The sequence below is a fragment of the Oncorhynchus kisutch genome, linkage group LG6 (assembly GCF_002021735.2).
Source record: "Oncorhynchus kisutch isolate 150728-3 linkage group LG6, Okis_V2, whole genome shotgun sequence".
In the NCBI taxonomy this organism is placed as follows: Eukaryota; Metazoa; Chordata; class Actinopteri; order Salmoniformes; family Salmonidae; genus Oncorhynchus; species Oncorhynchus kisutch.
In genome coordinates, this window is record NC_034179.2 from 84,243,082 (window position 1) to 84,269,207 (window position 26,126).

Here is a 26,126-nt window from a genome sequence, read left to right on the forward strand (position 1 = left end):
CTTCCCAGACTCCTTAATGTCTGATTCAATTTAGACCATACAGTCTGATAGAGTGGAGGAAGTGGAAAACAAGGTTGTAGATAGAAAGAGAGGGGGTGAAAACTATTTGCACATCATTACAGCACAGTATATATCCGTAATATGACATTTGAAATGTCTCCATTCCTTTGGGGAGAGAAAAAGAGAGAGAGTGTGTTCACAAACACAAACACACCCCGCAGAGCCCCAGGACAGCAACACAATTAGACCCAACCAAATCATGAGACAACAAAAATATAATTACTTGACACATTGGAAAGAATTAACAAAAAAAACTGAGCAAACTAGAATGCTATTTGGCCCTAAACAGAGAGTACACACTTATTTCACTTGCTTTGGCAATGTAAACAAATGTTTCCCTTGCCAATAAAGCCCCTTAAATTGGAGAGAGAAAGAGAGAGAGGCCATTTTAGGTTGTGTTGTTGTCATGGAACCCTAAAGAGCAGAGTTTAAAAAAAAAAATCAATAGCAGCAGTTGCAAAACCCCCCTCCTCGTTCTCCAACCTCATTTCCCCCCCTCACTGTCTCAGGGGTGTGACTCAACACCAGCGGCTCAACTGAAACTCTGCCCAGAAACCTCTTAGTATGTCAGTGAGCCAGACACAGCCCAGACCACCACAGTCAAACACACAGGGTGGAAGAGAAGGAGAGCAAGTCAGAGACAGAGATTTCTTGGCAAGTGATGAGAGCACAGTGACTACTTGTCATTTTCTCACTCATCTGGTGATGTCAGCAGAACTCAATCTACTAGACAGAAGCTTGACTGAGTTGATGGATACGGGTGCCATTTTTCTTCAGTAAAACAACCCTGAGAAACTCCTGAGAAGAAGAGAAGACGGATCTTTATCACACTTTTGAATAGACCGTTCAGATAGGGGCAGAGTTTCAGCCCTGGTCTAATCTTGTGCGTTGTGATTCTCATAGAAGAGATAGTGAGATTATTCTTCACCATGGCAGGCAGACTGCATCTCCTGATTCTGGGTGAGTCCTTTTTGTAAACTGTTTACACAGAAGTCATGTTGCCATGGAGAAGGTTGTGTGTTTGGGAGAGAAAGCACTAAATCAGACAGTGTTTATGTTTGGTCGGGGATGGTTAAATGAAGAGTAAAGTAAAAAACTTGAAGAGGCAAATCCTAACTTGAATTGAATTTTCACTTAGTCTCCCATTGATATCAAAGCATAACTAAGTGTTAAATTTGACTTAAATTAGAATTTGCCTGAAATGCTAACGTGCAAATTCATTGGCAGGTCATCATGATCAGGATCCCACAGGAAGTCACTACAGGGTTGAACACCTCTCAGCTTAGCCTGCTCCAAGATCTGTTCTTACTGTCTTGACAACCCCTATGGTCATGGTCACATGCCAAACACAAACAGATCTGGGACCAGGCTACTCTCACAATGCATTAGACATCATTTCTGACATAAACTGAAACTACATTTAGGAACAACTGAAAAATGTTATTAAGTAAAGCGGAATGTTGGAGTCAGCGGTGGAAAAAGTACCCAATTGTCATACTTAATGAAAATTAAAGGTACCTTTATAGAATATTCCTCAAGTAAAAGTGAAAGTCACCCAGTAAAATACTACTTGAGTAAAAGTCTAAAAGTATTTGGTTTTAAATGTACTTAAGTATCAAAAGTAAATGTATATATCCTTTCAGATTCCTTATATTATGCAAACCAGACGGCACAATTCTTGTTTTAAAAATGTATGGTTAGCCAGGGGAACACTCCAACACTCAGACATCATGTACAAACAAAGCATTTGTCCTTAGTGAGTCCGCCAGGCAGTAGGGATGACCAGGGATGTTCTCTTAATAAGGTTGTAAATTGGACCATTTTCCTGTCCTGCGAAGCATTCAAAATGCAATGAGTACTTTAGGGTGTGAAGGAAAATGTATGGAGTAAAAAGTACATTATTTTCTTTAGGAATGTAGTGAAGTAAAAGTAGTCAAAAATATACATAGTGAAGTACAGATTCACCAAAAATCTACTTAAGTAGTACTTTCAAGTATTTTTACTTAACTACTTTACACCACGTGCCATTGTGTGTGCAAAGGTTGGAATCCATTTCAAATCCTGTTAATAGCCTGTTGAAATTGTTGAGTTGTTCAGTTTATTGCAACTATTTTACATGTGGCTAATAGATCTGTCTTGCTTCCTTGTGGAATCCCTTTTACGGTATTAGCATTTATAACTTATTTCCAGTAAGTGGAAAATCAGCAAGTACTTTTTACTGGTTCATTGAGTAAGACAGAGCAATAGGGACACAGCTCTTAAAATGGAAACAATGACACTCATCAGAACTGAATGGAACCTAAAGGACAGACCATTGTCATAACACTGAATGACTTTTGGGAATCTGAGGACTAAAAGCCTGAAGGAGCACATTCAGAGGAATTAGCAGTAGACAGAGAGACCGCCAGAGAGAGACACTCTCCCTATTCTTCATCCTAGACTCTGTTCCTTGGCCTTTATTAACAGTGGTATCTATAATAGAGGTCAACCGATTAATCAGAATGGCCGATTAATTAGGGACGATTTAAAGTTTTCATAACAATCGGTACTCTGCATTTTTGGACACCGATCATGGCCGATTACATTGCACTCCACGAGGAGACTGCGTGGCAGGCTGACTACCGATGCGGTGCCTGTTAATTTATCATTGAATCATAGCCTACTTCGCCAAACGGGTGATTTAACAAGCGCATTCGCAAAAAAAGCACTGTCATTGCACCAATCTTTAATATAAAGACCCTTGTGTCCTTCGGTCTCAACATAGACTTTGATCTCAAGCCATTCTTGTGATTATTGTGACTTTGCCATTGTAATTGTTTGTAAACTTGTGTAGTTAAATTAATCTATGATCGTATGCTGTCCATTTGTTGTTTGTATGTTCTTTGTATGACATTTTAATATTTGATTATTAACCAATGATATTAGGCCACTCTTGGCCATGATTACAGACACCTGTGTCTTTTGACACTATATAAACGAGTCATCCCGCAGTGTTTGTGATTATACCCTGATGAAGACCGCTTGGCTGTCGAAACGTTGGTATTACATTTTTGCATCTGAGCTCCTAGAGTGTGCGATGATGAAAATTACAGACTTCTCTCATCTTTTTAAGTGGGAGAACTTGCACAATTGGTGGCTGACTAAATACTTTTTTGCCCCACTGTAGGTCTTGTGTCTGAGCTGTTCAATTGCGACTTCACTTTGTCTCTGTACTGACGTTTTGCCTGTTTGAATGCCTTACAGGGGGCATAACTGGACTGTTTGTACTCAACTATATGCCCAGTCACGTTGCCATGGTCAAATGCGGTGGTTTTGCAAAAATGCTGCCATCTATCCACAGTCGTAATAGTCACAGTGGGAACAACATCCCCTATGCACATCATAATGAACTCAGTCACCGTGTCAGTGTATACGTCAGTGTTATTCACAGTGTTATTCACAGAAGCAACCCAGAACATATCTCTGTCCGTGTGATCAAAACAATCTTGAAGCATGGATTCAAGATCACACCAGCATTTAATAGTCCTTACCATGGCTACTTCCTGTTTTAGTTTCTGCCTATAGGAAGGGAGGAGCAGGATGGAGGCGTGATCTGATTTGGGCGTGGGAGGGCCTTGTAGCCATCCCGGAAGGGAGAGTAGCAATGGTTGAGAGTTTTTGAAACTGCGTGACGCAGACGATGTGTAGATAAAACTTCAGTAGTGTTTTCCTCAGATTTACTTTATTAAAGTCCCCAGCTACAATAAATGCGTCCTCGGGATATGCGGTTTCCAGTCTGCACAAAGTCCAGTGAGGTTCCTTGAAAGCCGTCAGGTTATCAGCTTGAGGGGGAATATACACGGTTGTGATGATGACCGTAGAGAATTCTCTCTGGAGGTAATGCAGACTGCATTTGATTGTGAGGAATTCTAGGTCGGGTGAACAAAAGGACTTGAGTTCCTGTACATTACCACAATCATACGATGAGTAGTTAATCATACACCTCTGCCTTTCTTTTTCCCGGAGAGTTCTTTATTCCTGTCTTCGCGATGTACTGAGAACCCAGCTGGCTGTATGGAAAGGGACAGTATGGAAGGAGATCCTCGCCCTAAACTTGTCTACTTTATTGTCCAGGGACTGAACATTAGCGAGTACTATACTCGGGAGCAGTGGGTGGTATTAACGCCTCCACTGGCAGCATCTTGGAGCAGTCACTGGGATAAGTGGAATTGCCTTGGGGGGTAAAAACAAAGGATCAAAGTTACCGCCGCTCTAATATTCAAAAGTTATTCCTGGCTGTATGTAATAATGCAAAGGACGTTCTGAGCTAATAAGGTGAGAAATAACATAAAAAGGAGCCATGAACAGGGCGACCATGTCTATCAGCACCATCTTGAAAGCTATGCAAGGGGAAATAGATAAGCCTTGAGAGGCAACTAAGGGTAGAATAATGACAAGCCATGATGTCAACTGTCACACTCTGGCAAAACAGTTATCTGTGGAGGGAAAACACGGTAGATCCATTCTGCTACTCAGTTCAATGGAGCAGCTGGAAAGTTAGTGTCAGTCTGGTTGGCAGATGGAGTGGAAAAGGATAAATGGAGGGTTGTGAAGGGAGAGAACAAAGCTACTGTATCAGAGAACATTGTTTGACAGATGGTTCCTCAATGAAAAGTTACACTATTTAAAAAACGTTTTTTCTTAATATTTTTTACTAGTTAGAGGGAAACAGAGAGCACCATAAAAGTGGAACTTAAACAGTGCCTACACGTCATTTTAGAGGACTCTCTCTGTGACCACAACATCCCACACTACTGCTGCCTCTTCTCTCCACCCATTACCACAATGGACTGACTATCCATTTATTATCATACAGACTGAAGTGGTTTACAGTCATTATCACACAGTCCCATGCCAGGTGATGGCTTCCTGGTAAAAATGGGTCTGAATCTCCGGACAGCCGTGTGCAATTCAGGGGTTATGATGGGCATATCCTGTGAGCGCAGTTGCCGTAGGAACAATTTGCTGAAATCCAGATAGGGGGTATACCATTTTGAACAGAGAGAGATAAACATTTTAAACCTTTACAAATTATTGCTGCAAGTGTCTGTGCCTGAAACCTCTCCAACTGATTAATGTTACAACCTTACAATCATAGTCAAAGGTTGGTTCTACAAAAGTAGTTTTGTCATGTACTTGTCAATATTACACATGTTCAGGGCACTCCCCCAATACCAATAATGTTCTGTGCTATCCAGGGACGTCCCTACCATATTGAATTTGAAATGTAAAAAGGTAAGGGCGAAGGTTAGGGTAAGGTGAGGGTTAAGGTTATGGATAGGCTTTAGGGTAGGGATGTTCCAAGTATCCAGGATAGCACTGACCATACGATAATGGGACAACTTATTGTAGAATCTGCCTGTTGCTTACTCTGCAGCTCTTCACCTTGCCCTGCTGATGGAACATGTATCAGGCTGTCCTAAAGGATTCTCTAAAAATGGGAAAATTTGCATTGGTATGTACATGTCTGTCTTGTATTATACCTTCTATATAGAGGTGAAGTCAGAAGTTTACATACACTTTTGTTGGAGTCATTAAAACTCGTTTTTCAACCACTCCATAAATTTCTTGTTAACAAACTATTGTTTTGTCAATCTACTTTGTGCATGACAAGTAATTTTTCCAACAATTGTTTACAGACAGATTATTTCCCTTATAATTCACTGTATCACAATTCCAGTGGGTCAGAAGTTTACATACACTAAGTTGAATGTGCCTTTAAACAGCTTGGAAAATTCCAGAAAATTATGTCATGGCTTTAGAAGCTTCTAATTTGAGTCAATTGAAGGTGTACCTGTGGATGAATTTCAAGTTCTACCTTCAAACTCAGTGCCTCTTTGCTTGACATCATGGGAAAATCAAAAGAAATCATCCAAGACCTCAGAAAAAAACTTGTGGACCTCCACAAGTCTGGTTCATCCTTGGGAGCAATTTCCAAACGCCTGAAGGTACCACGTTACTCTGTACAAACAATAGTACGCAAGTATAAACACCATGGGACCACGTAGCCGTCATACTTCTCATGAAGGAGACGCGTTCTGTCTCCTAGAGATGAACGTACTTCGGTGTGAAAAATGCAAATCAATCCCAGAACAACAGCAAATGACCTTGTGAAGAGGCTGGAGGAAACAGGTACAAAAGTATCTATATCCACAGTAAAAATGAGTCCTATATCGGCATACCCTGAAAGGCCGCTCAGCAAGGAAGAAGCCACTGCTCCAAAACCGCCATAAAAAAAGCCTGCACATGGGGACAAACATCGTACTTTTTGGAGAAATGTCCTCTGTTCTGATGAAAGAGGTAGGAAAATTACGTGGATATAATGAAACAACATCTCAAGACATCAGTCAGGAAGTTAAAACTTGGTTGTAAATGGGTCTTCCAAATGGACAATATCCCCAAGCATACTTCCAAAGTTGTGGCAAAGTGGCTTAAGGACAACAAAGTCAAGCTATTGGAGTGGCCATCACAAAGTCCTGACCTCAATCCCATAGAAAATGTGTGGGCAGAATTGAAAAAGCGTGTGCGAGCAAGAAGGCCTACAAACCTGACTCGGTTACACCAGCTCTGTCAGGAGGAATGGGCCAAAATTCCCCCAACTTATTGTGGGAAGCTTGTGGAAGGCTACCCGAAACGTTTGACCCAAGTTAAACAATTTTAAAGGCAACTCTACCAAATAGTAATTGAGTGTATGTAAACTTCTGACCCACTGGGAATGTGATGTAAGAAATAAAAGCTGAAATAAATAATTCTCTACTATTATTCTGACATTTCACATTCTTAAAATAAAGTGGTGATCCTAACTGACCTAAGACAGGGAATTTTTAATTGGATTAAATGTCAGGAATTGTGAAAAACTTCCCCAACCATTCTACCTCTCTTCACACTTTCTCAATGCCTCTGTCTTTGACCCCAGATGAGAATGAGTGTATTCCTCCTAGTGATGACTATAACAATGGCCCTGAAACACCACATATCTGTGGTGAGACTGCAGCATGCATCAACACCAATGGGAGCTTCTACTGTCAATGTGGTCTTGGGTTCAGATCATCATCACAGCGGATGAACTTCACAGCTGACTCACCTGAAAAATGTATAGGTAAACAACTCTTTTTTAGTTACCTTATAGCATTTACATACATTGCAGTCCTGGCCAGAGATCACAGCACTACTGCAATTTTGGAATCCATACACTTATTCGCTATAGTGACTATACTGTACTGAACAAAATATAAACGCAACATGCAACAATTTAAAATATTTTACTGAGTTACAGTTTATATAAGGAAATCAATCAATTGAAATAAATAAATTAGGCCATTATCTATGGATTTCACATGACTAGGAATACAGATATGCATCTGTTGGTCACAGCTACCTTAACAAAAAGGTAGGGGTGTGGATCAGAAAACCAGTCAGTATCTGGTGTGACCACCATTTGCCTCATGCAGCACAACACATCTCTTTCGCATAGAGTTGATCAGGCTGTTGATTGTGGCCTGTGGAATGTTGCTGGATATTGACGGGAACTGGAACACACTGTTGTACATGTCGATCCAGAGCATTCTAAACATGCTCAACATGTCTGGTGAGTATGCAGGCCATGAAAGAACTGGGACAGCTTCAAGGAATTGTGTACAGATCCTTGCGACATTGGGCTGTGCATTATCATGCTGAAACATGAGGTGATGGCGGCTGATGAATGGCACGTCAATGGGTCTCTGGATCTCGTCACAGTATCGCTGTGCATTAAAATTGTCATAGATGAAATGCAATTGTGTTCGTTGTCCGTAGCTTATGCCTCCCCATACAATAACTACAAAACTTGAGAAATCTGTGGCATTGTGTTGTGTGACAAAACTGCACATTTAGGAGTGGCCTTTTATTGTCCGCAGTACAAGGTGCACCTGTGTAATGATCATGCTGTATAATCGGCTTCTTGATATGCCAGATTATCTATGCAAAGGAGAAATGCTCACTAATAAGGATGTAAACAAATGTGTACGCAACATTTCAGCTCATGAAACACGGGACCAACACTTTACAGGTTGCGTTTTATATTTTTGTTCAGTGTATATTCTACGTTTGCATTTGAGGTGTGACTGACTATTCCTTTCTCTGTGCCTCAAGACATCAACGAGTGTTTGGAGAATAAGGACATCTGTGGTAACAATGCCGAGTGTAACAATACATTAGGGTCCTACTCCTGCTTCTGCAATGAGGGGTTTGTCTCCAGTACTGGAGTGGAAATATTTATATTTGGCCAAGGAGTCACGTGTGAAGGTAAGATACCAAAGAGAACTGGTAATAACACTAAATATCAAAAGATGTGTACAGTACATCCAGAGAGCATATCAGGCATATAAAGGATGTCATCCTGTATGAAATGGTGAGAGTTTCCTTTTCCTAATGGTCATTTTTACCCACATGTAGATAGAAACGAGTGTGTGGACAACATCACAATTTGCGGGAAGCATACACAGTGCATCAACACATCAGGCAACTACTCCTGTGTCTGCAATCCAGGGTTTGGCCTGAAGTCTGACAAAGCTCAATTCACAGGGAATAGAGAATCATGTGAGGAAATAACAGTTCAGAAAGCCACCACAGACCAGACTGCAACCACAGACAGTGAGGATGCTCAAGGTGCTAAAGGTATGGGAGGAATTGTATTATCACCCTGGATGGGTTTTCTAGAAATCCTGGTTGGAGGCCTCCAGATTTCCTGCTAATTCCAGGAATCTTCCAACTGGGATTTGGGGAAAAGCTGGGAATTTTAAGAAAATTAAATATTTTTTTATCTATACCCCTTGATGTATTTTGCTCAATTGCTCCTCTTCCTCATTGAGCACCAGATACAAATTTCTTTATGACCAGAATGTGTAATTGATATTATGTGAATTGATCGGTTTTAGGTAGATCTGAACATCTTATGAAAATGTCACCTGTGCTTTCTGTCATTCCTTTGTAGACTTGTGTAAAATGAACAAGTTTATCTGTGGAGGGAATGGAACGTGCCATAATGCCACCAACAGTGGCCATCGGTGTGCGTGTCATTCAGGATTCACCAACTACGGAGACCCGCAGGGGAGATGTACTGGTGAGAATTACATTTATAGATCATCATTCTCATTGAGATGGAGCTGTTTCAACATTCAAATTGCAATACTTCCACTGCATGATCAAGTTGTCATCACTTAATTTCATTTTATTCAATTTTATTTTACTAGGCAAGTCAGTTAAGAACAAATTCTTATTTTCAATGACGGCCTAGGAACAGTGGGTTAACTGCCTGTTCAGGGGCAGAACGACAGATTTGTATTTTATCAGCTCTGGGATTCGAACTTGCAACCTTTCGGTTACTAGTCCAACGCTCTAACCACTAGGCTACCCTGCCACCCCATAGTTTCATCAATAGTTTCATTTAAGATGCCTTTTTCACTCATCTCTTCTCTTTCCACAGAGTTGAACTGTGACACGTTTGCGAGCGAGAAACATCTTAAGATGGTAAGCCACATGAGTATACAGTGTAATGATTCACACCTGCAGGTATCTGCAGAACAATATACAGACTAACTTCCTCCTCTCTCTACTCATCCCTCGTTCTCAGGTCATCCCAGGTCTGCAGGATGCTGTAGCCCTGATGAGGACCAGTTGTCTGGAGTTGAGTGAGAGTAATACAGCAGAACAAGTCGATGGAGAGGCCCTGCTAGAGGTACTACTGCTTATTTATATATTTATATTTGAGGCCCTTATTTATATTTGAGGCCCTTACTTATATTTGAGGCCCTTACTTATATTTGAGGCCCTTACTTATATTTGAGGCCCTTACTTATATTTATATTATAACCCAGGCATCCATCATAGAGGTTGACATATGCATGTTCAGCCCACACACATTAAGGAAAGGATACATGCAGGGAAACAACGACTGATGGTACTTCTAGCTTATATTGGAAACTAGCCTCCTTTCACTGTATGACTTCTAAACATAGCATTGTGGTTAGTGTATGCCAAATATATAGTCATGTACCCGCCACAGCCAGAAGAGGACTGGTCATAGCCTGGTTCCTCTCTAGGATTATTCCTAGGTTTTGGCCTTTATAGGGAGTTTTTCCTAGCCACTGTGCTTCTACACCTGCATTGCTTGCTGTTTGGGGTTTTAGGCTGGGTTTCGATACAACACTTTGAGATATCAGCTGATGGGCCATATAAATACATTTGATTTGATGTACATTTCAGAATTGGCCCTGACCCTGCTGTATATAACATTCTTCTTCTTCTTTTCTTCTTCTCTTATTTCTTGTGTTTTATTTCATTGATTTATTTTATCAGTTCTACTATTTTGATATTGAATACTGCAATTTTGCGTAGGGCTTGCAAGTTAAGAATGTCACTGTACTTGTGCATGAGACAAATAAAAGTTTCAGCCTCTCTGACTGTGTCTATGTACCCCTCCTCCCCCACCTCTCTCTGTCTCTGTAGACTCTGTTGTCTGCTATAGACAGGCTCCTGTCTGGCGGGCCTCTGAAAAATAACAAGGAAGTGAGTGTCTTGCTGGACCTGGTAGAGACTGCTCTGAGAATTATAGGACCTCTGCTGAAACACCCCGAGACCAGGAGGTTCAAAATTCATACCGGTAGGAGAACATCCTGAACTCAGCCATGAGTCCAGACAACATAAACTCAGCCATGATTGTTTGGCTTTTGAAGCCACCTAACGGAAGACAAGTTGTTATAACTTCCTTCGTAGAATATGTTCATTTGTCACATTTCATTGCATAATTTCCTGCGCACAAGTCTGCCTTTCTAACAGATAACCATTCTGAGAGTTGTAACATCTCACCTACTGTAGGCCTGTTTGTGAAGATGTGAATGTATTTACTTCCAGAGGTGGAGCTGTTGGTGCAGAGAAATGCCTCCTCACCCCAGGGGCCCCTCACCTTGTCCTCTACACACGCTCAGCTAGACAGCCACTGGGAGACTGCTGCTGGAGACACCTCCTACCCAGGTTACCATCTTCATCATCCTCATCTTCATGATCAGCTTCAACACTGCCATCATAATCCCACCACAATCATCAGAACCAATCTTTATAATGTAATGATATAATGTGAAATGAATGTACACAGTGTACAAACTCCTAGACTTAAACATTTGCTTTCTCAGGATTTGCAACGGTGTCCCTGCTCAGCTATAAGGGTCTGGAGACATCCACCAACCATTCCTTCTCAGGGCTGCAGGCACAGGAGGGCCACAGCTTTCAGATCAACTCAAAAGTGGTGACGGCCACCATGAGTAACAAGGACACATCCTTTCTCAAGGAGCCAGTCACATTCACCTTCTCCCATTTGAAGGAGGTGAGGAGCAAAAGCATTCCCATTCTCTATCCCATTATTATGGTCTATGTGAATGTGGCAGTATCAAATCTTCTTCATATGCTGAAATATATTTCAAGATCTATGCAGACATCTGAGTGAACCTGCTTTGCTTTTTCTGGGATGGTCACTATGTGAAGTGTCCTGAAGTAACGTAGTTTTTCTACTTCTCTTCTATGGTAATTATGAATGTTGTTTCCCAGTCAGATGAAGGGAACTACACCTGTGTGTACTGGGATGAGTTGGGAGAAGGGACCTGGTCTGATCGAGGCTGTTTCCTGGTGCAGTCCAATGCCACCCACACTGTGTGCTCCTGCTACCATCTCAGCAGTTTTGCTGTTCTTATGGCTCTCTATGAGTTCAAGGTGAGGGCGATTTCTCTCTTAGTCTGGCTGTACTTCTGTTGTAAGATAGAGCAGGAACAATGCCTTTTCTAATAGTTTCATTTCACTTTCTATGTAATTGTGCAATAGGAGATCGTTTGGCTTTTAAAAAGCTGGCATTCATTTGAGAACAGTGAATCCATGAAGATATTTTTTGTTTTAAATTAGTTCTGTGTTTTGCCTGGCTAGATAGGGCTCCATTATTATTTCTCCAGGGGTATGTTGTCTATATTATTAAGACACATGCATGAAAGTTGTGTCAGTCACTGTGACTCATAGGAGGTTGGTGACACATTAACTGGGGCTCGTGGTAATGGAGTGGAATAAGTGGAATGGTATCAAATACATCAAACATATGGTTTCCATTTACTCCATTCCAGCCATTATCATGAGCCATCCTCCCCTCAGCAGCCTCCACTGCTGTGACTATATGGTGACGTGTCTTCGCCTCTATTCCTCCTCCAGGACACATTCCAGCTGCAGCTGATCACCTGGGTGGGCCTGTCCCTGTCCCTGCTGTGTCTCTTCATCTGCATCCTCACCTTCTCCCTGATCCGCTCCATCCGGAGTACCCGCAATACCATCCACCTCCACCTCTGCCTCAGCCTCTTCATCACCAACCTGATCTTCCTCGTCGGCATCTCACGCACCGAGAGCCAGGTAAGCTTGCATCCAACCAATCACATACGCTCTGCCCTCGAGGCAGAATTGCCCTCGGGAACAAGATTGAATAAGGAAAACTCCACTGAGCTTTTCTGGGCGTGGGAGGTCCATGTGACAATGTGTGTAACATTTACATGTGGCGTACGTACTCTGTCTATGTGGGTGGTGAGAACAATGTTTTAGTAGGAAGAAATGTTCATGTATGCAACGATTGTGTGTTCAGTTGTGGGTAACTTATTGTATTGTGAACCTTATCACTATCTACAGTATATGTCATTTCGTTTTCTCGATCACTCTCACCCCTTTATTTCCTTTCTCTTCATCCCTCTCTTCCTCAGGCTGGTTGTGCGGTGGTGGCTGGGCTGCTTCACTTCTTCTTCCTGTCAGCGTTCTGCTGGATGTGTCTGGAGGGAGTGCAGCTCTTCAGGATGGTGGTCCTGGTCTTCAACACCACCTTCAGGCCCCTCTACATGATGGCGGGGGGCTACGGCGTTCCTGCTGTCATCGTCGCCATCTCTGCCCTCGCCAACGCCAAAGGATACGGAACCGAGCGACAGTGAGTGACCACTACATTGATCCCTGACAGTGTCATCTCCTGACTGGATTCCCTATATATATATTTGTCTGACTCTCTGTCCTTCTCTGTTGTGTACTATAGAGATCAGGTATTCGTGTGTCTTCATGTGTGCATTGTGTGTTTTAGCTGCTGGCTCAACCTTGAGGATGGATTCATCTGGAGCTTCTTTGGCCCTGTCTGTATCATCATCATGGTGCGTATCACAGATGAAAGGTGGAATAGTTTCATCACTCCTACTTACAATGTTTTGTGTCATGTTAGAGTTCTACTTATCTCCCTCTCCCCTCCTAGGTGAATGTGTTTTTCTTCCTCATCACAGTGTGGAAGTTGGCCCAGAAGTTCTCCAGCCTGAACCCTGACCTTGACAAACTCCGCAAAATCAAGTGAGCCGGCAAAGAAATGGACGTTCTCACACAGGCTGCGTTATAGCCCATAACAAAGGACCACTGTTTTTCCTGGCCACTGTTTTTCCATGTGGGAAAAAAACAGGCCTTACTATAAAATGACATGTTGTGACCCAGGCTCTCGATCTAACTTTGTGTGTTTGTCGCCTCCTGCAGGGCATTCACCATAACTGCAGTGGCTCAGCTGTGTGTGCTGGGCACCATGTGGATCTTTGGCTGTTTCCAGTTTGAGGAAAGCACGCTGGCCATGTCGTACCTGTTCACCATCCTCAACAGCCTGCAGGGGGTCCTAGTGTTCCTCATGCACTGCCTGCTCTCTAAACAGGTACGTCACGACTCAAGACTCTGTCAATCAGGGTCCTTGAAGCAGTTCTAATATGGACATCGTACAGATGAGTCCAAACTGTTGGGCTTGGTGGGATGAAATGTAATCTCAGTAGTGGGCCGCGAACCAAAAAACCTGAAATAACATTGATCATCAATACATAAGATCATTCTGGAAGCTTCTGGCAGTCCAAACCAAATGTCAAGGACCAAGTCAAAGACCCTCCCCCTAACAAAAGCCTAGGGGGAGTGATTCAGCATTGTATAAATAGTCCCCATGTAGGGCCTACAGTTAAGGGTAGGCGAATATGTGCTTGTTGGACTCATAACAACTATTGTGGATAATTAAGATGATGTATAAAAGCTGTTTACCATTGAAATAAATGGTCAAGGTTCTGTCTATGTAAATGACCCTCTCTCTCATGAGCATGCTTTACCGCATGCTCAAACATGGTCACACTAGAGAAGGAACGCCTACTTACAGAGACAGGAACAATGGAGGAATGAACAGCTGGTTCTGGTCTACTTATTCCCTTCCTCCCACCCCTGCTCGACCAGCTTTCTCTACCGTCTTTGCTCATAGTGCTCTCTTTTGCACCTTGTAGGTGAGAGAGGAGTATGGCAAGATCCTGGACAGCATCTGTGCACTGCAGAAGACGAAGTACTCCGAGTTTTCCTCCAACCAGTCAAGCAACAGCAAATCACAGGTATTATCTCTTACTAATTGAGTAGCCAATATCTAAAAGAGCAGAAAGTCATTTAATGTGATGTAAGTACATGTCCTCCAACACTGTTGAATTTGAGTGACAGCGAACACGAGGAAAAGTTCTGCATAAAAGTTCTGTGAGTAAAAGTTATACCATATTTATTGTTTACAGGAAAGTCATTAAGTATATTCTGACGAACTGCCCATGGAAAAAGAATGGGATGGTAAAATCTATTTCTGTCATGTACTAAGAAATTCTAGATCTTGAGGTGTAATACGTTTTAATAGATCCTCAAGGAAGATGGATTGCTTTGATTATACTACTTGATGATAAACATATAGCTCATACATTTATATGGACCGAATAATGACCATCCAAACTTCTTTGAAAATATTTATAATAATCTAATTAGATACAAATAACACTTACAGTTTTAAGTAAGTCAGTAGACTGTAAAGGAAATCATACTACCAACTATCACCCTCTGGTGCTCAGAGATTATGAATATTATGGGCACGTTGGAATTGACTGACATTGGCTCAGACACCCGGATCTCATAAGATAGACTTGTAGGAGGCTTAATCAAGCTAGTACTGCAGAAGCACTGAATAATCTATACACAACATAAAAGGAGTTTGAGGAACTTATTCATGAGAAAATCATGTTTAACTAATCTAAAAAACCGAGCAAATTGGATGGAGAATGGCAAAAAATGCACACAATTTTTCCTAAACCTTCAATATAGAAACACAACCAAAAATAACCTAAGGAAAAAGTTACAAAGATGGATAAATTCTTATCTCACCAAAAGGATAAACATATTTTAAACAAGCTCTTGTCAAGTTCCTCAAACCTCATTTGACAATGAGTTTTGTTATATCTTTCTCCCCAAAAAATCATGTTAAACTATTTCAGACACCAAAAAAATATTGTGAAGGCCTTAATTACACAGGACAATCTAAGGTTGGCACTTGACTCTTTCAGATGGGAAAAACCTCTGACCTTGATGGCATTCCAATAGACATATATTCAACTTTTTATGAACTACTGAAAGATCCACTACTATTATGTTTTAATTAATCATATATTAATTGCCACCTGTCGGACACAGAAAGAGTGAATGATCACTCTCTTACTGAAGCAGGAGCCAGGAAGGCAGTACAAAGCAGTATCTTGCAAAAAAAAAATTGAATTAAAAATGTCCTACCAGACATTATTCATCACGATCAGACGGGATTCTTAAAAGGAATATATATTGGAGACAACATTACACAACTACTAGAAATAATGGAAAACTACGGGAATGCAGGGAAACCAGGTCTAATCTTTATAGCAGATTTTGAGAAAGCCCTTTATCCTGTCTAGAATCTGTGTAAGTGCCCGGATATTTTTGTTTGTTGCAGAATCTCTCATAAGATGGGTAATGTACAACAATTCTTCATGCAAAATAATAAATAAGTTACTTCTCTGAGAATGTTGAATAGTCAAGAGGAGTAAAACAATGTGCCCTCTGTCACAACTTATTTGTTATAGCCATTGAACTGTTAGCTGTAAAAATCTGACCTAGTGATATCATTAAAGCTGCACTGCAGAAATCACTCCCCCATTTCCTGGTTGCTAAAATTCTAATTTTAGTATGTGAAAAAACAAGCACATAGTGTAGGGCATCCTTGAGCCATCTAATCCACTGTGATATATGTTACATTACCAAACATATTGTACTTTCAGCTGGTGTACAAAGCTGAAATTAAAAGACACAAAAACTAAACTTAAGAATGGGAAGCATAGAAATAGCTCACAGAACAGATGTACCGCTTCTTAGAGTTGCTTTTAATGAGAATGACAGATCGATAACTCACTTTTTTGTGAATTTGGTCCCCCAAAAAGTGACATATTGCCGGGGCAAAACATTTATGAATTAGAGACAAAAGTATCAATGTACGCCAATGATTCAAGATTTTCTTGAGTCCTCAATCTTGACCCTTCAACCTTATTGAGGACCTGGATAGTTTCTCTGGGCGAAACTCACCTATGATCAGTGTATTATATTATGGATTGGGTCTCTAAACTTTGCCATGTGGCCTCCGGATTTAAATGGGTGGACGGTGAAGTTTGTGCTTGGTGTACATATACCAGAAAAGTTGACCGCTCTTGGAACTCTTAACTTCGATAGAAAACAAATAGATATGATCCTTAAATCTTAGAGAGGGAAACACCTGTCCATCTACGGGAAAGTTACCCTGATTCATTCTCTATTGATATCTCAGTTTATATATTTACTAATGGCTTCAGGAGGATCCTTTTTCAAGTCATGCGAGAAAAAAATGTTTAATTTTAATGGCAAACCTGATAAAGTTATATTTCTATAACGAACATGAGTTTGGATATTAAGGCATTAAACCTCTCTCTTAAAGCCTCTATTACACCAAAATGATATCTAAATCCAAACTGGTTTTCCAGGTGGATACTAAGAGGCACATCCAATGTCAAAAGTGAGCTTTTTGCTTTTCTGCTGATTAAAACAAACCATTGTCGGCGGTGTGATAACGTAGCCCTGTTTAAAGTATTCTTCTTTTAAAATGAAGCCATACAAAGCTGGTCAAAATACTCATTTCATCCTCCAGAAGAGGCAGAACAAATATTACAGATTCCAAAAACACAGGTTGTGATGTTACTATCCTTTGTGCAAGCACTTCCAAGAGTTAATGAACAGTGAGCCTGGTGAAATTTGGGGAGCGCATCGTCAGTAGTGTACCTTTGGTTCCTAGGGTGTTTCGGCCTTTCACACTATACACCCTCCCCAAAGGCGGCCAGCGACAGGGTGATCAATCCTATGCTTGCGTCCCATTCCCAATTAGTCATAGGAGTTGCCTTGTTGTTGATAGCCAACATCCCATGGGACTATGCATGGCAGGGGCGTCCTCCTCCCTGAGTCAAGCATTGTTGACCGCATACCTCCTGGCCCTCTCACTTCGGGGCCCAGCTGGGGTCTTTCCTCTTCATCCAGAGCCACTGACTGCTGCCTTCTGCCGCCTCCGATACAGCTTTGATTGCCGAACGCTGGCTCTGGCCCTTAATTCCCAGGTCTCTAAGCAGTCTGGTTGTAGATGTTGCCACAAAACCTCTGCAGCCCACCTCCACTGGTCGGACTTCTGTGTTCCAGCCATGATGCCATGCTTCGGCAGCTAGATCGGCATAGCGCAGATGTTTTCGCTCATAAGCCTCATCTACTGAGTCCTCCCAGGGTACTGTGAGCTCAATGATGAAGACCTTCTTGAGCGAACAGGACCAGAGCACCATGTCAGGTCTTAGGGTGGTGGTTGAGATCTCCGGAGGAAACACAAGTTGCCGGCCAATGTCAGCTAGCATTTTCCAGTCGCGGGCCAAGCGCAGCTGGTCTCGCTCTAATGGTGTCGAGCCTCTCTTCGGTGGTTTAGCCCCTTCGCGGACAAAGTTTGTCCGTAAGGGGTGTGATGCTGCTGGGGGTGGTAGGGAGTTGGTGGCAGCTCGCTTGTCCTCCAGGGCGGACGCAAGGTTTTTAAGGACTTGGTTGTGACGCCAAGTGTAGCGTCCTTGGGTGAGGCTTGTTTTACACCCTGTGAGAATGTGCCTGAGGTTGGCTGGCATGGAACAGAGGGCACAGTCCCATCGAGTCCACTGTCCCTGTTTGGAAAGAGAGACTGCCTTGGCCCACCTTGCAGCCTCCTCCTGATGGCGTACTTCCTGCACTACCATCTTCCGCCGCTCTGGTGCAGTGGCCTTACTCCAAGCAGCACGGCTAGTTAGCCCAAGGCCTCCTCTCCCTTACTGAACATGACCCAGAATGTCAGCATGTCTGAGGGCTGCTGTTGCCTCCTGCACTGCTTTTCCTGGCCTCCATTTGCGCCCAGTAGCCAAGGTCGGCACGTTGTTGCTCACCACTGGGTTTAGAGATTCATTCAGTGTCATCTGGAGTCTGGTTTTTGAACACTCAAATTCCTCTGTTAGACTGGTGAGGGGCAGCTTGAGGACACCATCTCCATAGAGGCCTATGGTGGTAAGGCATCGTGGAACTCCGAGCCACTTCTTTAAGTAGCCTGTGACTCCTCTTTCCATCTTCTCCACTGTTGAGATTGGAACCTCATACACTGCTAAGGGCCACAACACCCGGGGTAGGAGACCAAACTGCAGACACCAGGCCTTTAACTTTCCAGGTAGCTGGGTGTTGTCGATGGACTGTAGGCTACTACTGATGTCTTTGCGCAGCTGTTGCACCTGGTCTTTGTCCTTCAGGCTTGCATCATACCAAGGCTTTTTACCGGCTTTTTACTGGCTGCTCAGGCACTGTTGGGATTTGGTCATCTCCGATGAAGAATTTCAGGTCAGAGAGTACTCCCTTGACAATCGAGATGCTGCGTGACTGGGATGGTTTAATCTTCATACGGGCCAGCTGATGTTCTCCTCAAGTTTTCTGAGCAGTCTCCTGGTGCATGGGACAGTGGTGGTCAATGTTGTAATGTCGTCCATGTAGGCTCTGAGTGGAGGGAGGCGGAAACCAGAGTCGACTTGCTGTCCACCAGCAACCCATTTTGAGGATCTGATGATAACCTCCATTGCCATTATGAATGCCAACGGAGAAATGGTACATCCCGCCATTATACCTACATTCAGGCACTGCCATGAGGTGGTGAACTCTGAGATGGTGAAGCAGAACTGCAGATCCTGGAAGTACAACTTCACCAGGGTTGTGATGGTGTCCGGTATGTGGAACAATCTGAAGGCAGACCACAGGAGTTCATGGGGCACAGAGCCAAATGCATTGGCGAGGTCGAGAAAGACTACATGGAAGTCCCTTTTCTCCACCTTGGCCATTTGGATCTGGTGCCAGATCATGCTGGAATGTTCCAAGCAGCCAGAGAACCCTGATATTCCTGCCTTCTGTACAGATGTATCGACGTACGCATTCCTTTGCAGGTACTCGGCCATCCTCTGGGCAATGACCCTAAAGAAGATTTTACCCTCGACATTCAGTAAGGAGATTGGGCGGAATTGGCTGATGTTCACTACATCCTTCTCCTTAGGGATCAGGACCCCGCCTGCCATACGCCACACGTTGGGTATTATCTTCTTTTGCCAAGCTGTTCTCATAAGCCTCCAGAGGAACCTCAGGACGTCTGGTGCGTTCTTATACACTTTGTACGGGACTCCACTTGGCCCCGGGGCTGATGCTGTTCTTGCCCGTCGAACTGTGTTTTCCACCTCTTTCCATGTCGGAGGGCTGGTCTCAATATGATGTTCCGGGGGTTCAATGGATGGGATAACTTTGTTGTTTTTAGAGCTCCACTTTTTTCCTTCGTGAAGAAACTTTTAAGGAACTTAAAGGGATCTTTATAGAATCGAGTTCTAGTTTGTTCTTTCTTCCTTCTGCGTTTCCGTAGGTTCTCTGCTCTACGGAGGGATGACAACCGGGTTTTGATGTCAGCCTGAAGTGCCTCTATGCCCTCCTTTTCCACTTCCGAGGCCTTCTTCCACTGTTTCTTAAGCTGTCGCCTTTCTTGAACGAGGCGCTTGATTTCTTGTTGCCTCCTGGAAACTGGTGGGGTTGGAACCTTTCTCCCACCTTTTGCCTCTTCCACTCCAAATCTTTCTGTCCCGTAGTCATAGATGATGTCCCTCATCCTCTCCAACTTCTTCTCCACTGTGCCTCGAAGTTTCTCGAGGGTCAAGGTAACTGTTTCCCACAACTTCTTGTCACTGGCGCCAGGCCACTTCACATACGGTCTGTGCCCTGGTAGTCTCCTCTCGACTGCAGGTCTGGGAGGCTGGGTGAGTTCCACTCCTGTTGTTGGTTCCACCTCAGTTGTTACTTCGGTGCTTGAGTTTACGTCCTCCATGACAGTGGTACTGATGCACTGCAAACTATGGTTTGCGTCCAGTTGCTGTGCTTCATTCGACTGATTTGATCGCTTTCGCAGAAAGTAATCAATGCGAGGCCTCTGTCTCTCTTTACCCAAACACCCCTTCTTCCCCTGGTGGATCCTCAACCCATGGTGTGATGTAACTTTCCTCCAACCACAGACACATACCTGCATCTGTTTGTGGCCCGCTGTTGCAGCAGAACTTGTGACAGTTGCTGTGGTGTTCTCTTGTGCTGTGCTCTCATTACTCGTAGTCGTTTCCGGTCCAGTCGTTACCATGTTGTCAGCCGATGAGTAAAATAATATGTCTAAACAGAAAATAATATGTCTAAACTCCAATGTACTGCTTTTTGGGGGGAAGAAATGTAGAAGGAAGGTATCATGTTTATGAATGGCCATGTATCTAAGGACGGTAAAATTATGTCACACAAGAAATTAACAAATGTGTATGGAGATAAATACAGAAGTATAACCAAGTCATTGTAGCTCTGCCACAAAAATAGAAGAAACAATTACTCAAAACAGAAAGAAATTAATTTGTTTGTCTGCCTCCAACGAAAAACCATGCATGGCTTAAAATGACAGGTATAAATCATAAAATGTACCAGTTTCAATATAGGGTTGAGAGGTTTGACAACTATACAGCATAAAATTCAAGCTAGTTGGGAACAGGTTTTTGATGTCCCAATACCTTTGAATCAGGTTTATGAACTGACATACAAAACAAGAAATGGACGCATCAATCTGATCTTTTCAATGTAAACTATTATATAAAATTCCGCCACAAACAAAGTCCTCAATATATGACACATTGAACAGTCAGCCCTGTGCAGACTCTGTCATGAGGAAACACAAACAGATCTCTTTTGGTGTTGTCCTTCAGTGGCTCGGTTTTGGAGTCAGGTCCAAAGTGGTTGTTACGGTGCCTTGCAAAAGTATTCATCCCCCTTGGCATTTTTCCTATTTTGTTGCATTACAACCTGTAATTTATATTGATTTTTATTAGGATTTCATGTAATGGACATACACAAAAATAGTCCAAATTGGTGAAGTGAAATGAAAATAACAAAATAAAAAAGGGAAAAGTGGTGCGTATATGTATATGTATTTACCCCCTTTGATATGAAGCCCCTAAATAAGATCTGGTGCAACAAATTACCTTCAGAAGTCACATAATTAGTTAAAGTCCACCTGTGTGCAATCTAAGTGTCACATGATCTGTGACATGAAGACCAAGGAGCTCTCCTAACAGGTCAGGGACAAGGTTGTGGAGAACTACAGATCAAGGTTGGGGTATAAAAAAATATCCGAAACATTAAACATCCCACAGAGCACCATTAAATCCTTTATTAAAACATTTAAAGAATATATCACCACAACAAACCTGCGAAGAGAGGGCCGCTCACCAAAACTCACGAACCAGGCAAGGAGGGCATTAATCAGAGAGGCAACAAAGAGACCAAAGATAACCTGCCGAGCTGCCAAGCTTGACAGCAGGGAGATTGGAGTATCTGTCCATAGGACCACCTTAAGACGTACACTCCACACAGCTGGGCTTTATGGAAGAGTGGCCAGAAAAAAGACATTGCTTAAGAAAAAAATAAGCAAACACGTTTGGTGTTCACCAAAAGGCATGTGGGAGACTCCCCAAACATATGGAAGAAGGTACTCTGGTCAGATGAGACTAAAATTGAACTTTTTGGCCATCAAGGACAACGCTATGTCTGGTGCGAACCCAACACCTCTCATCACCTCGAGAACACCACCCTCACAGTGAAGCATGGTTGTGGCAGCATAATGCAGAGACTAGGAAACTGGTCAGAATTGAAGGAATGATGGATAGCGCTAATTACAGGGAAATTCTTGAAGGAAACCTGTTTCAGTCTTCCCGAGATTTGAGACTGGGACGGAGGTTCACCTTCCAGCAGGACAATGACCCTAAGCATACTGTTAAAGCAACACTTGAGTGGTTTAAGGGGAAACATTTAAATGTCTTGGAACTGCCTAGTCAAAGCACAAACCTCAATCCAATTGAGATTCTGTGGTATGACTTACAGATTGCCCTACACCAGCGGAACCCATCCAACTTGAAGGAGCTGCAGCAGTTTTGCCTTGAAGAATGGTCAAAAATCCCAGTGGCTAGATGTGCCAAGCTTATAGAGACCGATCCCAAGAGGGGAGGGGTGTAGTTATGCATGCTCAAGTTCTGTTTTTTTGTCTTATTTCTTGTTTGTTTCACAAATAAAATATTTTGCATCATCAAAGTGCTAGGCACGTTGTGTAAATCAAATGATACAAACCCCCAACAAATCAAATTTAATTACAGGTTGCAAGGCAACAAACTAGGAAAAATGCCAGGGGGGTGAATACTTTCACAAACCACTGTAAGTCATATCGCTGTTCAGATGGACCTACAAACTGTACTGTTAGGAGATCTGAACCACGATAAATCGATGGGAAATATGATTACACTCTTCGGTAAAGTATTTATCTTTAGAGTAATCTTGGTAGAAAGGGTACAAATAGAGAGGTTCAAGACCCATCACAGTAAAATATAAGGATGTTTTTTTATTTTTTATTTCACCTTTATTTAACCAGGTAGGCTAGTTGAGAACAAGTTCTCATTTGCAACTGTGACCTGGCCAAGATAAAGCATAGCAGTGTGAACAGACAACACAGAGTTACACATGGAGTAAACAATTAACAAGTCAATAACACAGTAGAGACAAAAAAATGTATTGCAAAAGGAAATAGTCAAATGGTAGTGTACTAGGAAAGATGGGTTAGTCTGTGGACAACGGAGGGTTGGAATTAAGATTAGAGTGTACTGTATATGTGAGCGAAGATAGCTGTGAGTAGCAGTACAATAAGTATTGTTGGCCGTTAGTTTTCTCCAATCAGGGGAGGATTGATAGTGCTGAAAAAATAAAATAATAATAATAATAGGGGGATTAGAAATTAGACAAATTTGCTTGATAGAACCCAGAATCTGTAATATTATTAAGGCTGATCTGCAAGTTAAAGTTCTGGATAAAAGATTACATTTACTGTATTATACAAAGGAAATAAGCATATTTAGAATATTTAGATACAGGTCAAATGTGCAAACATCCAAACTTGAGTACTTCAATCTCAATTTCTCAGAGGGCAGCCTCTTATCGGGTTAACGGCCAATTTGGAACATTTGTTTTACAGCGCATTGGAAAATTCTCACTTCTTTCCCCATCCAGAGACATCTTTAATGAATCAGTTCATTAATTTAATTGCTAATCATTACTGACCATGGTTTGGGACATCATGTTCAGGCCTGAGCAGAGGTGTGATCAGTCTAGTCATTTCCTTCAAGTGAGATTGTTCAAAGGCAATTTTTAAAAACCTTTCAAAGCACAACAAAGGAGGAAAAGAACTGTCATTTTTGATGATTTCCATAAAATAGGCAAACGTGTGATTCTGGGCCAGAGCCGATAGTCCCTAAAGATAATGAGGTGGGTGAGGAAGGTGTTAAGTGAAGCATTTTGTCTTGCGATTGAAAGAGAGAGACAGCAGAGCCACTTGTGCATTAATAATGAAGGACTGTGATGACAGAGTCTGATCAAAAAGCAACTGATTGATGTTGTTATCTGTCTTTGCCCTCTCTCTGTCTGTGTCCCACAGACATCCAAGAGCGCACAGAACACGGGAGAGTCTCAGATCTAGGGGGCTGGACGCTGGTTGCTGGACATGACCCCATGATGCCTGACCTCGTGACCTCCTAGCAACACCTGGGAGTTTCATAAAACCATAATCACCCTGGTTTAATGACAGGCATAAGTTAATGCTTGCCTGGTCCGAGATCTGTTTGTGCTGTCTTGCCAAAAGAGCACAAAAGGACCAGGATAGATTGATGGGATGGTTGATGTCTGTTTTTTTTTTGTGACAACTTTATTTCGCTTTAAGCAGTATTGTGCACATTTTTTAAAGATTTTGTAAATATTACTGTACTTTTTCATGGGCTGGCCTGGATATTATTTTAAGCTAACTCCAAAGAGTAACGATAAAAAAGTTATTTATTGGTTTACACTGGTTTTCCTATTCACAGTTTCATGTGTCTTTTTCCAACCTTGAAATTCTTTGGATTATATAATGCTGATGAGAAACCCCCCTCCTACTGTAAAAGAGTGGACTAGTCCTGCATGGTTTGACCAGGGACAACTGGATTATTACATTATGCATTATCCAGGTACTTTCTCTGATCGTAAAATACATAAACAGATGAAAGCAACAAAATATCAAAAATAGTCATAAACTATCATGGTTTTATTAAAACAATTATTCTTTAAAACAACAAGGTCGAGTTGTGAGAGTCAGATTGAAATCATGTCAGATTGAAATGTATATTTTGTGTATATAGTTTTATAATTGTATCTCAATTTTAAAAGAGATCAACCAAAAAATGTACAAGAATCATGATCATGACTGTTATTGTTTCTAGTAAGGTGTGCATCCTGTCAAATAAGGACAAATGAAAATCATTGTAAATATTTTCTTAGTAAAGATCATTTGTATGATTGTTTTTTACTGGGAAATGGCATGCTTTTACCACTGTACTGTAACTTCTCTGATTTAGACTTTATTTGCCATGCAATATTTTAATTCAATAAAATATTAAAATATGTTGTATTTTTATTTTATTTTTTATTTCACCTTTATTTAACCAGGTAGGCTAGTTGAGAACAAGTTCTCATTTGCAACTGCGACCTGGCCAAGATAAAGCATAGCAGTGTGAGCATACAACAAAGAGTTACACATGGAGTAAACAATTAACAAGTCAATAACACAGTAGAAAACGAAGGGGGGGTCTATATACAATGTGTGCAAAAGGCATGAGGAGGTAGGCAAATAATTACAATTTTGCAGATTAACACTGGAGTGATAAAAGATCAGATGGTCATGTACAGGTAGAGATATTGGTGTGCAGAAGAGCAGAAAAGTAAATAAATAAAAACAGTACGGGGATGAGGTAGGTGAAAAGGGTGGGCTATTTACCAATAGACTATGTACAGCTGCAGCGATCGGTTAGCTGCTCAGATAGCTGATGTTTGAAGTTGGTGAGGGAGATGAAAGTCTCCAACTTCAGCGATTTTTGCAATTCGTTCCAGTCACAGGCAGCAGAGTACTGGAACGAAAGGCGGCCAAATGAGGTGTTGGCTTTAGGGATGATCAGTGAGATACACCTGCTGGAGCGCGTGCTACGGATGGGTGTTGCCATCGTGACCAGTGAGCTGAGATAAGGCGGAGCTTTACCTAGCATAGACTTGTAGATGACCTGGAGCCAGTGGGTCTGGCGACGAATATGTAGCGAGGGCCAGCCGACTAGAGCATACAAGTCGCAGTGGTGGGTAGTATAAGGTGCTTTAGTGACAAAACGGATGGCACTGTGATAGACTGCATCCAGTTTGCTGAGTAGAGTGTTGGAAGCCATTTTGTAGATGACATCGCCGAAGTCGAGGATCGGTAGGATAGTCAGTTTTACTAGGGTAAGCTTGGCGGCTTGAGTGAAGGAGGCTTTGTTGCGGAATAGAAAGCCGACTCTTGATTTGATTTTCGATTGGAGATGTTTGATATGAGTCTGGAAGGAGAGTTTGCAGTCTAGCCAGACACCTAGGTACTTATAGACGTCCACATATTCTAGGTCGGAACCATCCAGGGTGGTGAT

General features: G+C 42.1%; 1 protein-coding gene across 1 annotated transcript; it reads left to right on the top strand.

Moving 5' to 3' along the window:
- The first annotated feature begins 564 nt into the window (after positions 1-564).
- LOC109893591 (CD97 antigen) lies at positions 565-25,088 on the top strand. Its single transcript, XM_031828044.1, has 19 exons — positions 565-1,020; positions 5,477-5,554; positions 7,016-7,198; positions 8,230-8,382; positions 8,533-8,754; positions 9,071-9,199; positions 9,563-9,606; positions 9,710-9,814; positions 10,585-10,738; positions 10,990-11,109; positions 11,268-11,458; positions 11,680-11,841; positions 12,325-12,519; positions 12,861-13,078; positions 13,226-13,292; positions 13,391-13,482; positions 13,660-13,828; positions 14,433-14,534; positions 24,086-25,088. The coding sequence occupies exons 1-19, from the start codon at positions 990-992 to the stop codon at positions 24,125-24,127; spliced, it is 2,457 nt and encodes an 818-aa protein (XP_031683904.1). The 5' UTR covers positions 565-989; the 3' UTR covers positions 24,128-25,088.
- Positions 25,089-26,126: the final 1,038 nt, after the last annotated feature.

Excerpts from the sequence above, each read along its gene's own strand:
- LOC109893591 (XM_031828044.1), top strand. The coding sequence starts at position 990 with ATGGCAGGCAGACTGCATCTCCTGATTCTGG. Across the intron at positions 13,293-13,390 it reads CTGTCTGTATCATCATCATG|GTGAATGTGTTTTTCTTCCT; the intron begins GTGCGTATCACA and ends CTCCCCTCCTAG. Across the intron at positions 14,535-24,085 it reads CAAGCAACAGCAAATCACAG|ACATCCAAGAGCGCACAGAA; the intron begins GTATTATCTCTT and ends TGTGTCCCACAG.